The sequence below is a fragment of the Lucilia sericata genome, unplaced genomic scaffold (assembly GCF_015586225.1).
Source record: "Lucilia sericata isolate MDLA Ls3-8-SP2 unplaced genomic scaffold, ASM1558622v1 Contig002097F_arrow, whole genome shotgun sequence".
NCBI classification, from domain to species: domain Eukaryota; kingdom Metazoa; phylum Arthropoda; class Insecta; order Diptera; family Calliphoridae; genus Lucilia; species Lucilia sericata.
Window position 1 is genome coordinate 25,389 of NW_023995947.1, and position 16,946 is coordinate 42,334.

General features: G+C 31.1%; 1 protein-coding gene across 1 annotated transcript; it reads left to right on the top strand.

Moving 5' to 3' along the window:
- Nucleotides 1-7,157: 7,157 nt before the first annotated feature.
- Nucleotides 7,158-16,718, top strand: LOC119613390 (ero1-like protein). The gene is made up of 6 exons (XM_037969423.1): nucleotides 7,158-7,736; nucleotides 7,810-8,079; nucleotides 11,698-12,374; nucleotides 12,442-12,595; nucleotides 12,675-12,829; nucleotides 16,353-16,718. Exons 1-6 carry the CDS (start codon nucleotides 7,593-7,595, stop codon nucleotides 16,402-16,404), a joined length of 1,452 nt encoding a protein of 483 aa, XP_037825351.1. The 5' UTR covers nucleotides 7,158-7,592; the 3' UTR covers nucleotides 16,405-16,718.
- The last annotated feature ends 228 nt before the right edge of the window (nucleotides 16,719-16,946 follow it).

A 16,946-nucleotide genomic window follows, 5' to 3' on the forward strand; every position in this document is an offset into this window, starting at 1 on the left:
GTTCAAGTTTTCACTCGACGGATAAACCGCTTAAGGTCATTTGGCTGTAACTTATTTGCATTTTTCTTTAATTATTAGATTTTTTTCTTTTAAAGGAAAAAAAATTTACATAAGACTTTCTTTCTTAACCCTTTCTTTAAAATGTTTTTGTGGGTTAAACAATGATCCTTTCACCACTAAGCATTGTTTTGGTATGTAAGTCACGTTACACATTTCTGGGGTTAGTTTTTCGCCGTCTGCCTGTCTGGGTGTGTTTGAGATCATTGTGATCATTTTCGATCATCACTCAATCTGTGGGTATGTCTTGTTACCTTGTCGTTTTCTTCTCTCAAACTAATTTACATAAAAGGTTAAGCTAAGAAATATTTAAATTTTACTTCGAGCCTGGGAACAATGGTGGCTTTCTTTCCTTTCGTTTTGTTTAAGATCTCTTGTTATCATTTGGCAAACAATAATAAACTGAATCAATATTTGATCAAGAAAAACAAATATAATAAAGTTATTAATTGACACTTAACAAACAATAAATGCATTGATTGAAATAACAATTAAAGATATTTCTAGCATAAAAGGTACAAAGATATTTTATTTTGTATAATAGGAAGAATAGTCATATTAAAGAACTATTTTAAAAATTATTGCCTAATGATCCCAATTTAGCATTATTATACTAAATAAACACAGACTAAAGATCATATCATTCACAGGACTATATAAAAGTCTTTAGAACTTACTGAATACCAAAATATAGATTAGTCTATAGAATGACTACCCAAAACTATAGATCTGTCTGAAAAAAAGGATGTAAATCTGACTTTAGATGAAACTCTAGACTAGACTATAGACTAGACTATAGACTAGACTATAGACTAGACTATAGACTAGACTATAGACTAGACTATAGACTAGACTATAGACTAGACTATAGACTAGACTATAGACTAGACTATAGACTAGACTATAGACTAGACTATAGACTAGACTATAGACTAGACTATAGACTAGACTATAGACTAGACTATAGACTAGACTATAGACTAGACTATAGACTAGATAGACTAGACTATAGACTAGACTATAGACTAGACTATAGACTAGACTATAGACTAGACTATAGACTAGACTATAGACTAGACTATAGACTAGACTATAGACTAGACTATAGACTAGACTATAGACTAGACTATAGATAGACTATAGACTAGACTATAGACTAGACTATAGACTAGACTATAGACTAGACTAGACTATAGACTAGACTATAGACTAGACTATAGACTAGACTATAGACTAGACTATAGACTATAGACTAGACTATAGACTAGACTATAGACTAGACTATAGACTAGACTATAGACTAGACTATAGACTAGACTATAGACTAGACTATAGACTAGACATAGACTAGACTATAGACTAGACTATAGACTAGACTATAGACTAGACTATAGACTAGACTATAGACTAGATAGACTAGACTATAGACTAGACTATAGACTAGACTATAGACTAGACTATAGACTAGACTATAGACTAGACTATAGACTAGACTATAGACTAGACTATAGACTAGACTATAGACTAGACTATAGACTAGACTATAGACTAGACTATAGACTAGACTATAGACTAGACTATAGACTAGACTATAGACTAGACTATAGACTAGACTATAGACTAGACTATAGACTAGACTATAGACTAGACTATAGACTAGACTATAGACTAGACTATAGACTAGACTATAGACTAGACTATAGACTAGACTATAGACTAGACTATAGACTAGACTATAGACTAGACTATAGACTAGACTATAGACTAGACTATAGACTAGACTATAGACTAGACTATAGACTAGACTATAGACTAGACTATAGACTAGACTATAGACTAGACTATAGACTAGACTATAGACTAGACTATAGACTAGACTATAGACTAGACTATAGACTAGACTATAGACTAGACTATAGACTAGACTATAGACTAGACTATAGACTAGACTATAGACTAGACTATAGACTAGACTAGACTATAGACTAGACTATAGACTAGACTATAGACTAGACTAGACTATAGACTAGACTATAGACTAGACTATAGACTAGACTATAGACTAGACTAGACTATAGACTAGACTATAGACTAGACTATAGACTAGACTATAGACTAGACTATAGACTAGACTATAGACTAGACTATAGACTAGACTATAGACTAGACTATAGACTAGACTATAGACTAGACTATAGACTAGACTATAGACTAGACTATAGACTAGACTATAGACTAGACTATAGACTAGACTAGACTATAGACTAGACTATAGACTAGACTATAGACTAGACTATAGACTAGACTATAGACTAGACTATAGACTAGACTATAGACTAGACTATAGACTAGACTATAGACTAGACTATAGACTAGACTATAGACTAGACTATAGACTAGACTATAGACTAGACTATAGACTAGACTATAGACTAGACTATAGACTAGACTATAGACTAGACTATAGACTAGACTATAGACTAGAGACTAGACTATAGACTACTATAGACTAGACTATAGACTAGACTATAGACTAGACTATAGACTAGACTATAGACTAGACTATAGACTAGACTATTGACTAGACTATAGACTAGACTATAGACTAGACTATAGACTAGATTATAGACTAGACTATAGACTAGACTATAGACTAGACTATAGACTAGACTATAGACTAGACTATAGACTAGACTATAGACTAGACTATAGACTAGACTACAGACTAGACTATAGACTAGACTATAGACTAGACTGTAGACTAGACTATAGACTAGACTATAGGCTAGACTATAGACTAGACTATAGACTAGACTATAGACTAGACTATAGACTAGACTATAGACTAGACTATAGACTAGACTATAGACTAGACTATAGACTAGACTATAGACTAGACTATAGACTAGACTATAGACTAGACTATAGACTAGACTATAGACTAGACTATAGACTAGACTAAAGACTAGACTATAGACTAGACTATAGACTAGACTATAGACTAGACTATAGACTAGACTATAGACTAGACTATAGACTAGACTATAGACTAGACTATAGACTAGACTATAGACTAGACTATAGACTAGACTATAGACTAAACTATAGACTAGACTATAGACTAGACTATAGACTAGGCTATAGACTAGACTATAGACTAGACTATAGACTAGACTATAGACTAGACTAGACTATAGACTAGACTATAGACTAGACTATAGACTAGACTATAGACTAGACTATAGACTAGACTATAGACTAGACTATAGACTAGACTATAGACTAGACTATAGACTAGACTATAGACTAGACTATAGACTAGACTATAGACTAGACTATAGACTAGACTATAGACTAGACTATAGACTAGACTATAGACTAGACTATAGACTAGACTATAGACTAGACTATAGACTAGACTATAGACTAGACTATAGACTAGACTATAGACTAGACTATAGACTAGACTATAGACTAGACTATAGACTATAGACTAGACTATAGACTAGACTATAGACTAGACTATAGACTAGACTATAGACTAGATATAGACTAGACTATAGACTAGACTATAGACTAGACTACAGACTAGACTATATACTAGACTATAGACTAGACTATAGACTAGACTATAGACTAGACTATAGACTAGACTATAGACTAGACTATAGACTAGACTATAGACTAGACTATAGACTAGACTATAGACTAGACTATAGACTAGACTATAGACTAGACTATAGACTAGACTATAGACTAGACTATAGACTAGACTATAGACTAGACTATAGACTAGACTATAGACTAGATTATAGACTAGACTATAGACTAGACTATTATAGACTAGACTATTATAGACTGGACTATAGACTAGCCTATAGACTAGACTATAGACTAGACTATAGACTAGACTATAGACTAGACTATAGACTAGACTATTATAGACTAGACTATTATAGACTAGACTATTATAGACTAGACTATTATAGAATAGACTATTATAGACTAGACTATAGACTAGACTATAGACTAGACTATAGACTAGACTATAGACTAGACTATAGACTAGACTATAGACTAGACTATAGACTAGACTACAGACTAGACTATATACTAGACTATAGACTAGACTATAGACTAGACTATAGACTAGACTATAGACTAGACTATAGACTAGACTATAGACTAGACTATAGACTAGACTATTATAGACTAGACTATTATAGACTGGACTATAGACTAGCCTATAGACTAGACTATAGACTAGACTATAGACTAGACTATAGACTAGACTATAGACTAGACTATAGACTAGACTAGACTATAGACTAGACTATAGACTAGACTATAGACTAGACTATAGACTAGACTATAGACTAGACTATAGACTAGACTATAGACTAGACTACTAGACTATAGACTAGACTAGACTAGACTATAGACTAGACTACAGACTAGACTATAGACTAGACTATAGACTAGACTATTATAGACTATACTATAGACTAGACTATAGACTAGACTATAGACTATACTATAGACTAGACTATAGACTAGACTATAGACTAGACTATTATAGACTATACTATAGACTAGACTATAGACTATACTAGACTATAGACTAGACTATAGACTAGACTATAGACTAGACTATAGACTAGACTATAGACTAGACTATAGACTAGACTATAGACTAGACTATAGACTAGACTATAGACTAGACTATAGACTAGACTATAGACTAGACTATAGACTAGACTATAGACTAGACTATAGACTAGACTATAGACTAGACTATAGACTAGACTATAGACTAGACTATAGACTAGACTTAGACTAGACTATAGACTAGACTATAGACTAGACTATAGACTAGACTATAGACTAGACTATAGACTAGACTATAGACTAGACTATAGACTAGACTATAGACTAGACTATAGACTAGACTATAGACTAGACTATAGACTAGACTATAGACTAGACTATAGACTAGACTATAGACTAGACTATAGACTAGACTATAGACTAGACTATAGACTAGACTATAGACTAGACTATAGACTAGACTATAGACTAGACTATAGACTAGACTATAGACTAGACTATAGACTAGACTATAGACTAGACTATAGACTAGACTATAGACTAGACTATAGACTAGACTATAGACTAGACTATAGACTAGACCATAGACTAGACTATAGACTAGACTATAGACTAGACTATAGACTAGACTATAGACTAGACTATAGACTAGACTATAGACTAGACTATAGACTAGACTATAGACTAGACTATAGACTAGACTATAGACTAGACTATAGACTAGACTATAGACTAGACTATAGACTAGACTATAGACTAGACTATAGACTAGACTATAGACTAGACTATAGACTAGACTATAGACTAGACTATAGACTAGACTATAGACTAGACTATAGACTAGACTATAGACTAGACTATAGACTAGACTATAGACTAGACTATAGACTAGACTATAGACTAGACTATAGACTAGACTATAGACTAGACTATAGACTAGACTATAGACTAGACTATAGACTAGACTATAGACTAGACTATAGACTAGACTATAGACTAGACTATAGACTAGACTATAGACTAGACTATAGACTAGACTATAGACTAGACTATAGACTAGACTATAGACTAGACTATAGACTAGACTATAGACTAGACTATAGACTAGACTATAGACTAGACTATAGACTAGACTATAGACTAGACTATATAGACTATAGATAGACTAGACTATAGACTAGACTATAGACTAGACTATAGACTAGACTATAGACTAGACATAGACTAGACTATAGACTAGACTATAGACTAGACTATAGACTAGACTATAGACTAGACTATAGACTAGACTATAGACTAGACTATAGACTAGACTATAGACTAGACTATAGACTAGACTATAGACTAGAGACTATAGACTATAGACTATAGACTAGACTATAGACTAGACTATAGACTAGACTATAGACTAGACTATAGACTAGACTATAGACTAGACTATAGACTAGACTATAGACTAGACTATAGACTACTATAGACTAGACTATAGACTAGACTATAGACTAGACTATAGACTAGACTATAGACTAGACTATAGACTAGACTATAGACTAGACTATAGACTAGACTATAGACTAGACTATAGACTAGACTATAGACTAGACTATAGTCTAGACTATAGACTAGACTATAGACTAGACTATAGACTAGACTTGACTATAGACTAGACTATAGGCTAGACTATAGACTAGACTCTAGACTAGACTATAGACTAGACTATAGACTAGACTATAGACTAGACTATAGACTAGACTATAGACTAGACTCTAGACTAGACTATAGACTAGACTATAGACTAGACTATAGACTAGACTATATCTAGACTATAGACTAGACTAGACTATAGACTAGACTAGACTATAGACTAGACTAGACTATAGACTAGACTATAGACTAGACTATAGACTAGACTATAGACTAGACTATAGACTAGACTATAGACTAGACTATAGACTAGACTATAGACTAGACTATAGACTAGACTATAGACTAGACTATAGACTAGACTCTAGACTAGACTATAGACTAGACTATAGACTAGACTATAGACTAGACTCTAGACTAGACTATAGACTAGACTATAGACTAGACTATAGACTAGACTACAGACTAGACCATAGACTAGACCATAAACTATACTAGACCATGGACTAAATTATAGACTAGACCATATACTAGACTATACTATAGATTAGACTATAGACTATACTATAAACTAGACTATAGACTAGACTAGGCGATAGACTAGAAAATATACTAGACTACAGAGTTTCATATAGAAAAATTTTCTATATGAAAATTTGCAAAAATTAAAAAATTTGTCATATAAAAATTAACAGTAAACATTTAAATATTAACTGTGTCCAGCGCCCTCTGACGTTGAGTAGTATTTTTACTTAACAAAAAAGTTACCAGCTTGTTATATTTCTACAAAATAAATCCCCTCATACAAACAGCTGTTTCTTGAACAGCATGGCAACACCCTGAACTGCAAAAAGAAAATAAACACGTACACACATAGAAATACAATCGAAAAGCATAGAAAAAATAACAAAATTTTTATTATTATTTGTTAAACCTAAATTAAAACAACATTAGAAAGCGGTAGCATTGTTTAACACAAACATTTCGCATGTGAAAAATAAAATAAACTTTAACAGAACTCTAAAGGAACAACAATTAAAATAAAGTTGAAAAAAAGTAAAAGTGACGTGTAGTTTTTTGTGGTGTTTGTGTGAAATTAATAATAAAAAAACAACAATTTGTTTGATTTACCTAAAACTCAGGGGGTGTATTCATTCATAAAATAACCCGTAAAAGAAAAGTGTATCAAGGATAAACGAAATTAAAACAAACTGTTGAAATTATAACCAAACTACTTTCACAAAAGTCATAAAAATTAATGTTTACAAGATCGGCTCATAAATATGGCTTTTATACAACAAATACGCGATAGGTGCACATTTCTTGTGTGCCTCCTGCTGGTGGTCTGTTTGTTTAGCAGCCAATTCTCCTGGGGCTATTTTACTTCATACGATAAATTGGATAGCAATAAAAATTGTTTTTGTGAGGTGAGTTTCAGTTAGAAAAAGAAAGGAATTTCTTATTTATGGTATTGCTTGTTTCCCTCCCCACCGTCAACAGCTGGAAGGTTCCATTAATGATTGCAGCTGTGAAGTCGACACTGTCGATCATTTTAATAACATTAAAATCTTTCCCCGCTTGAGTAGTTTATTGGTAAAGAACTATTTTCGTTTCTATCGCGTTAATTTACATCGGGATTGCCCATTTTGGCCCGATGACAGCAAGTGTGCCATGCGCTTCTGTCAGGTGCAGAATTGTGAGGAGAAAAGTATACCCAAGGGTTTGATCGAAAATGGTGAAAATCATTTTATGAAACCTACATTATTTAAGGTAAGTGGAACTGAACTGTTGCTTTTTTTGTTTTTTATTTTAGTTGTTTTATAATTTTGTTGTTGTACTGATAAATTTCATCATTATCTTTGATCTCATACATCATCATTAAATGAAGTCAATTATTTTTGAAATATTGGGTAAATTACTTTTTCTTGTGGGCGTATTTTTTTGCTAAGTACAACTTTTTTAGAAATTCTTTATGATTAACCCTTTAGGGAGCAAAGTATTTCCTTTTATTTTATAGGTATGAAATCTTTCATTTCTTATCTATTAAAACTGACACTGTGCAGCAATCGATTTGGTTATTTATTTAATCTCTGTCATATATTAGTGTTCGTAATAGTTAGAACTTTATTTTTTACTTTATTTGAATTATAAAAACTTAGTGAATTTATACGCCATAAATTTTTTTACTTAATTATTTTGTTATTTTCTTTATATCTTAAAAACCAACTCCGTAACGAAAAACAAACTTTAGACAGGTGTAAAAATTAGCATTTCGAGAATTTACATAACAAAGTTTTTAATGCGGCTGCAAGTAATTACTTTTATTCGCGTAGTTAAAAGTTAATTTTAAAGTTAAATATGCAAATGGCTTTTTAAGCAATTTTCCTATTAGTATCGAAATTTCTTTTCTAAACTTTGTTAGTGCCGTCAATCTGAAATGATCCAGCTATATTAATCCATCTGTCTGTTTAAGGGTTTGCTTTAAATGTATGACAAATAATACATATATTCATGTTTACAAATATATTTAAAGAACTTATGAGTCTATTGTCATATTTTTGATACAATCAATTCCCACCAATATGTTTTATCATAAGAATATCATTGTAATCTATAATATAAATTACAGTCTATAATATAGTCTTGTCTGTAGTCTAGTCTATAGTTTAGCCTATAGCCAAGAATGTAGTCTAGTTTAGTCTATAGTCTAGTCTACAGTTTAGTCTGTAGTCTAGTCTATAGTCTAGTCCATAGTCTAGTCTATAGTACAGTCTATAGTCTAGTCCATAGTCTAGTCTATAGTCTAGTCTATAGTCTAGTCTATAGTCTAGTCTATAGTCTAGTCTATAGTCTAGTCTATAGTCTAGTCTATAGTCTAGTCTATAGTCTAGTCTATAGTCTAGTCTATAGTCTAGTCTATAGTATAGTCTATAGTCTAGTCTATAGTCTAGTCTATAGTCTAGTCTATAGTCTAGTCTATAGTCTAGTCTATAGTCTAGTCTATAGTCTAGTCTATAGTCTAGTCTATAGTCTAGTCTATAGTCTAGTCTATAGTCTAGTCTATAGTCTAGTCTATAGTCTAGTCTATAGTCTAGTCTATAGTCTAGTCTATAGTCTAGTCTATAGTCTAGTCTATAGTCTAGTCTATAGTCTAGTCTATAGTCTAGTCTATAGTCTAGTCTATAGTCTAGTCTATAGTCTAGTCTATAGTCTAGTCTATAGTCTAGTCTATAGTCTAGTCTAGTCTATAGTCTAGTCTATAGTCTAGTCTATAGTCTAGTCTATAGTCTAGTCTATAGTCTAGTCTATAGTCTAGTCTATAGTCTAGTCTATAGTCTAGTCTATAGTCTAGTCTATAGTCTAGTCTATAGTCTAGTCTATAGTCTAGTCTAGTCTATAGTCTAGTATATAGTCTATAGTCTATAGTCTATAGTCTATAGTCTAGTCTAGTCTAGTCTATAGTCTATAGTCTATAGTATATAGTCTATAGTCATAGTCTATAGTCTAGTCTAGTCTAGTCTATAGTCTATAGTCTATAGTCTATAGTATATAGTCTATAGTCTATAGTCTATAGTCTAGTCTAGTCTAGTCTATAGTCTAGTCTATAGTCTAGTCTATAGTCTAGTCTATAGTCTAGTCTATAGTCTAGTCTATAGTCTAGTCTATAGTCTAGTCTATAGTCTAGTCTATAGTAGTCTATAGTCTAGTCTATAGTCTAGTCTATAGTCTAGTGTCTATAGTCTAGTCTATAGTCTAGTCAATAGTCTAGTGTCTATAGTCTAGTCAATAGTCTAGTCTATAGTCTAGTCAATAGTCTAGTCTATAGTCTAGTCTATAGTCTAGTCTATAGTCTAGTCTATAGTCTAGTCTATAGTCTAGTCTATAGTCTAGTCTATAGTCTAGTCTATAGTCTAGTCTATAGTCTAGTCTATAGTCTAGTCTATAGTCTAGTCTATAGTCTAGTCTATAGTCTAGTCTATAGTCTAGTCTATAGTCTAGTCTAGTCTAGTCTATAGTCTAGTCTATAGTCTAGTCTATAGTCTTCTAGTCTATAGTCTAGTCTATAGTCTAGTCTATAGTCTAGTCTATAGTCTAGTCTATAGTCTAGTCTATAGTCTAGTCTACAGTCTAGTCTATAGTCTAGTCTATAGTCTAGTCTATAGTCTAGTCTATAGTCTAGTCTATAGTCTAGTCTATAGTCTAGTCTATAGTCTAGTCTAGTCTATAGTCTAGTCCATAGTCTAGTCCATAGTCTAGTCCATAGTCTAGTCTATAGTCTAGTCTATAGTCTAGTCTGAAGTCTAGTCTATAGTATAGTCTATAGTCTAGTCTATAGTCTAGTCTATAGTCTAGTCTATAATCTAGTCTATAGTCTAGTCTATAGTCTAGTCTATAGTCTAGTCTATAGTCTAGTCTATAGTCTAGTCTATAGTCTAGTCTATAGTCTAGTTTTTAGTCTGGTCTATAGTCCAGTTTATAGTCTAGTCTATAATCCTGCCTACATATGGTCTGGCTTCGTCAAATTGTTTTTTATATTATTCGTTTCGTTTTGTTTTAAAGTCTGTAATGGCATTGTTGGTTTTTAAAGAGTTATTTATGTTTCTTTTAAGTTTTCATTAATGGGTTATTTTTATAAATTTTTGATAATAATTTTAATTGATAAATTGTTATCATTTTAAAGATTTTTTTCAATATACGACTGCTGCGTAACTTATTTTCAAGTAGTTATTGCTAAAGATAAACAATACTTCTAATGTCTATAGTTTTTAAATTTATATACATAAATATTTGTTTAGATTATTTATTACATTGCACTATGGTTCAAATTAATAGGATTTCTCTTATACTTCTATTCAAAAATAAAAATCTAAAACGTTTTTTCAATATTAAAAAATTTCTAAAAAATTACAACTTTTTTTTGAAATTTATTAATTATTGAAATTGTTCCATAATATTTTTTTATTGAAATTAATTAAATGTTTCGTCATATAAATATATATACATAAACCACTTGTATTGCTTAACTTTCATCAGTTATTTTTAAGTTTAACAAGTTCTTTTAATTTTAATTTCAAATGCATGTTTACGTTTTTATTTTAAGCATGAAAACAAATGTTTAAATATTTGTTTAAAGTTCTCTTTTTTTTTAAATTGTTCAATGTAAATAAAACAACACAAAAAATAATAATAAAATTATTGGTTTAAGTGCAAAAACTAAAGTGTTAATAAAATTTATTATAAAACTGAATCAGAATGGTGATGGCATTGAAAAAAAAAACTCATTTTCATTTTATCAAAACAAAATTTCAAAACTCATCTAACAAAAAATATCACAAATCTAACAAACAAACAAAACAATAATAACAAAACAAACAACAACTTTTTTAGTACACCAAAGAAGCTCAAGTAGCCGATTGTTCCGATGCTGATGATTTCAACAGTCTACTTGGTTTTCTCGATACCAGTATTAGTGATCAAGCCCACAAGGAATTCGAACTGTGGGCAAAACACGATGAAGCCGAGGAGGATTTCTGTATAGTCGATGACAATCATGAGGGATCACAATATGTAGATTTACTTATCAATCCAGAACGTTATACAGGCTATAAAGGAGATTCAGCACATCGTGTATGGAATAGTATTTATTTGGAGAATTGTTTTGGCACTCAAAACAAATCCAATTCGTTTACGGAATATTTGGCTCAAATCGATTTGCACAAAATGTGTTTGGAACAACGTGCCTTTTATCGTATCATATCAGGCCTACACTCCAGTATCAATATACATTTGTGTTCCAAATATTTGCTATCGGAATCTAAAGATTTCTTAGATCCTCAGGGCATATGGGGGCCAAATGTTAAGGAATTCCAAAGAAGATTTAGTCCTGAGACTACAAATGGTGAGGGTCCTCATTGGCTAAGGAATTTGTATTTCATTTATTTGGTAGAGTTAAGAGCTTTGGCTAAAGCTGCACCCTATCTAAGAAGAGAAGAATATTACACCGGTATAGTGGAGGAGGATCAGGAGACTAAAATGGCCATTAATGATTTGTTGTCTGTAATTGAGTGAGTTTTTTTTTTATATTGAGATAATAAATAACTAAATCTTTAAAATAACTAAATGTTTCTCCAGATCTTTTCCCAATCATTTTGATGAGAATGCTTTATTCTCGGGCAGCATACAGGGCATTAAATTCAAACATGAATTTAAAGAAAAATTTAGAAATATTTCCAGAATTATGGATTGTGTTGGTTGTGATAAATGTAAATTATGGGGTAAATTACAGGTGAGTTTTTTTTAGTTATTTTAAAATAATAACATTTTTGTTTATATGATAATATTTTTTTTGTTTGTTATTCATTTAGACCCAAGGTTTGGGTACTGCTTTGAAGATTTTATACTCCGAGAAGCTTAATCAGGCCACGGAAAGTGGCTTATGGAATAAACCTCATATCGAGGCGGATCCTTTATTTAGATTATCACGTACTGAAATTGTGGCATTGTTTAATGCATTTGGAAGGTTAGTAGAAAATGTTGAAAGCTTTTCTATAAACATTAGTCAATATTGAAAGATTTTCTATTAAAATTTTCTAAAAAAAATTTTTCAATATTGAAAAAATTTTTTTTGAAAGTCTATAATCTATATTGACAATTTTTTTTTGAAAGTCTATAGTCTAGTCTATAGTCTAGTCTATAGTCTAGTCTATAGTCTAGTCTATAGTCTAGTCTATAGTCTAGTCTATAGTCTAGTCTATAGTCTAGTCTATAGTCTAGTCTATAGTCTAGTCTATAGTCTAGTCTATAGTCTAGTCTATAGTCTAGTCTATAGTCTAGTCTATAGTCTAGTCTATAGTCTAGTCTATAGTCTAGTCTATAGTCTAGTCTATAGTCTAGTCTATAGTCTAGTCTATAGTCTAGTCTATAGTCTAGTCTATAGTCTAGTCTATAGTCTAGTCTATAGTCTAGTCTATAGTCTAGTCTATAGTCTAGTCTATAGTCTAGTCTATAGTCTAGTCTATAGTCTAGTCTATAGTCTAGTCTATAGTCTAGTCTATAGTCTAGTCTATAGTCTAGTCTATAGTCTAGTCTATAGTCTAGTCTATAGTCTAGTCTATAGTCTAGTCTATAGTCTAGTCTATAGTCTAGTCTATAGTCTAGTCTATAGTCTAGTCTATAGTCTAGTCTATAGTCTAGTCTATAGTCTAGTCTATAGTCTAGTCTATAGTCTAGTCTATAGTCTAGTCTATAGTCTAGTCTATAGTCTAGTCTATAGTCTAGTCTATAGTCTAGTCTAGTCTAGTCTATAGTCTAGTCTATAGTCTAGTCTATAGTCTAGTCTATAGTCTAGTCTATAGTCTAGTCTATAGTCTAGTCTATAGTCTAGTCTATAGTCTAGTCTATAGTCTAGTCTATAGTCTAGTCTATAGTCTAGTCTATAGTCTAGTCTATAGTCTAGTCTATAGTCTAGTCTATAGTCTAGTCTATAGTCTAGTCTATAGTCTAGTCTAGTTCTATAGTCTAGTCTATAGTCTAGTCTATAGTCTAGTCTATAGTCTAGTCTATAGTCTAGTCTATAGTCTAGTCTATAGTCTAGTCTATAGTCTAGTCTATAGTCTAGTCTATAGTCTAGTCTATAGTCTAGTCTATAGTCTAGTCTATAGTCTAGTATAGTCTAGTCTATAGTCTAGTCTATAGTCTAGTCTATAGTCTAGTCTATAGTCTAGTCTATAGTCTAGTCTATAGTCTAGTCTATAGTCTAGTCTATAGTCTAGTCTATAGTCTAGTCTATAGTCTAGTCTATAGTCTAGTCTATTAGTCTAGTCTATAGTCTAGTCTATAGTCTAGTCTATAGTCTAGTCTAGTCTAGTCTTAGTCTAGTCTATAGTCTAGTCTATAGTCTAGTCTATGTCTAGTCTATAGTCTAGTCTATAGTCTAGTCTATAGTCTAGTCTATAGTCTAGTCTATAGTCTAGTCTAGTCTAGTCTAGTCTATAGTCTAGTCTATAGTCTAGTCTATAGTCTAGTCTATAGTCTAGTCTATAGTCTAGTCTATAGTCTAGTCTATAGTCTAGTTATAGTCTAGTCTATAGTCTAGTCTATAGTCTAGTCTATAGTCTAGTCTATAGTCTAGTTAGTCTATAGTCTAGTTTATAGTCTAGTTTATAGTCTATAGTCTAGTCTATAGCCTAGTCTATAGTCTAGTCTATAGTCTAGTCTATAGTCTAGTATATAGTCTAGTCTATAGTCTAGTCTATAGTCTAGTCTATAGTCTAGTCTATAGTCTAGTCTATAGTCTAGTCTATAGTCTAGTCTATAGTCTAGTCTATATTCTAGTCTATAGTCTAGTCTATAGTCTAGTCTATAGTCTAGTCTATGGTCTAGTCTATAGTCTAGTCTATAGTCTAGTCTATAGTCTAGTCTAAAGTCTAGTCTAAAGTCTAGGCTAAAGTCTAGTCTGAAGTTTAGTTTATAGTCTAGTCTATAGTATTGTCTAAAGTGTATTCTAAAGTCTAGTATATACTCTAGTCTATAGTCTAGCCAGTAGTCTGGTCTATAGTCTAGCCTATCGTCTAGTCTGTAGTCTAGTATGTAGTCTAGTGTATAGTCTAGTCTATAGTCTAGTCTATAGTGTAGTCTGTAGTTTAGTCTATAGTCTAGTCTAAAGTCTAGTCTATGGTCGAGTCTATGGTCTAGTCTATGGTCTAGTCTATAGTCTAGTCTATAGTCTAGTCTACAGTCTAGTCTGAAGTCTAGTTTATAGTGTAGTCTATAGTTTTGTCTATAGTCTTGTCTAAAGTCTAGTCTAAAGTCTAGTATATAGTCTAGTCTATAGTCTAGTCTATAGTCTATAGTCTAGTCTATAGTCTAGTCTATAGTCTAGTCTATAGTCTAGTCTATAGTCTAGTCTATAGTCTAGTCTATAGTCTAGTCTATAGTCTAGTCTATAGTCTAGTCTATAGTCTAGTCTATAGTCTAGTCTATAGTCTAGTCTATAGTCTAGTCTAGTCTATAGTCTAGTCTATAGTCTAGTCTATAGTCTAGTCTATAGTCTAGTCTATAGTCTAGTCTATAGTCTAGTCTATAGTCTAGTCTATAGTCTAGTCTATAGTCTAGTCTATAGTCTAGTCTATAGTCTAGTCTATAGTCTAGTCTATAGTCTAGTCTATAGTCTAGTCTATAGTCTAGTCTATAGTCTAGTCTATAGTCTAGTCTATAGTCTAGTCTATAGTCTAGTCTATAGTCTAGTCTATAGTCTAGTCTATAGTCTAGTCTATAGTCTAGTCTATAGTCTAGTCTATAGTCTAGTCTATAGTCTAGTCTATAGTCTAGTCTATAGTCTAGTCTATAGTCTAGTCTATAGTCTAGTCTATAGTCTAGTCTATAGTCTAGTCTATAGTCTAGTCTATAGTCTAGTCTATAGTCTAGTCTATAGTCTAGTCTATAGTCTAGTCTATAGTCTAGTCTATAGTCTAGTCTATAGTCTAGTCTATAGTCTAGTCTATAGTATAGTCTAGTCTATAGTCTAGTCTATAGTCTAGTCTATAGTCTAGTATATATAGTCTAGCCTATCGTCTGGTCTAGTCTATAGTCTAGTCTATAGTCTAGTCTGTAGTCTAGTCTGTAGTCTAGTCTATAGTCTAGTCTATAGTCTAGTCTATAGTCTAGTCTATATTCTAGTCTATAGTCTAATCTATAGTATATAGTATAGACTACACTATAGACTAGTCTATAGCCTAGTCATTTTTATAGAAAATTTTTCAATATTGACTAATTTTTATAGAAAATTTTACAATATTGATTAATTTTTATAGACAATTTTTCAACATTGACAAATTTTTATAAAAAAGTTTTCAATATTGCCTAATTTTTATAAAAAAGTTTTCAATATTGCCTAATTTTTATAGAAAATTTTTCAATATTGACTAATTTTCATAGAAAACTTTTCGAAATTGAAAAATTTTCTGTAAACCTGTTCTTTTCGTTAATCATATCTGTTTTTAAATAACATCAATTAATCTGTTTATATTTTTCTCTCTTTCCAGACTCTCTAATAGTATATTTGAAATGGAAAATTTTAGAAAATATTTAAGATAATAAAACAAAATAACACCAAGCAGATCAGCCTCCCCTTAGGCCTATGTATACTTAATGTTTGTAGAACATTTATTTAAAATTTCACTAGTACAATTTATCCTTTTACTCCGGTCCATAATTCCAAAACACGTATTAAAATGACATAATTTTGGGTTTAGATTAAATGAAAAGAGAAACATTTTAAAGACAACTGAAAACGTTTACTATTGTAGAGGTATTTAATTAATAATAATTAAAGGTTTCCCTAACAACGCTGGCGTAATTTGTATTTCCTTTTTTTTTTTTTTAGAAAAAAAAAAAAAAAAAAAAAAAAACCAAAAAAATATACAAAAGAAACAAAAACTATAACTGTAAAACTTTGTTAATTGTTTTTTTTTTTTTTTTTAATTATCTACTATTATTAAACTCTTATACACTTTAAGTTTTAGTTACTAAGAATATTTATTTTTTATTTTAAATAAAAAGAAAAAAAACTTTTTAAAGAAAAACAAAAGAGAGCAATTAAAAGTGTGAATGATATTAAATGATACAGGGTGCAATTT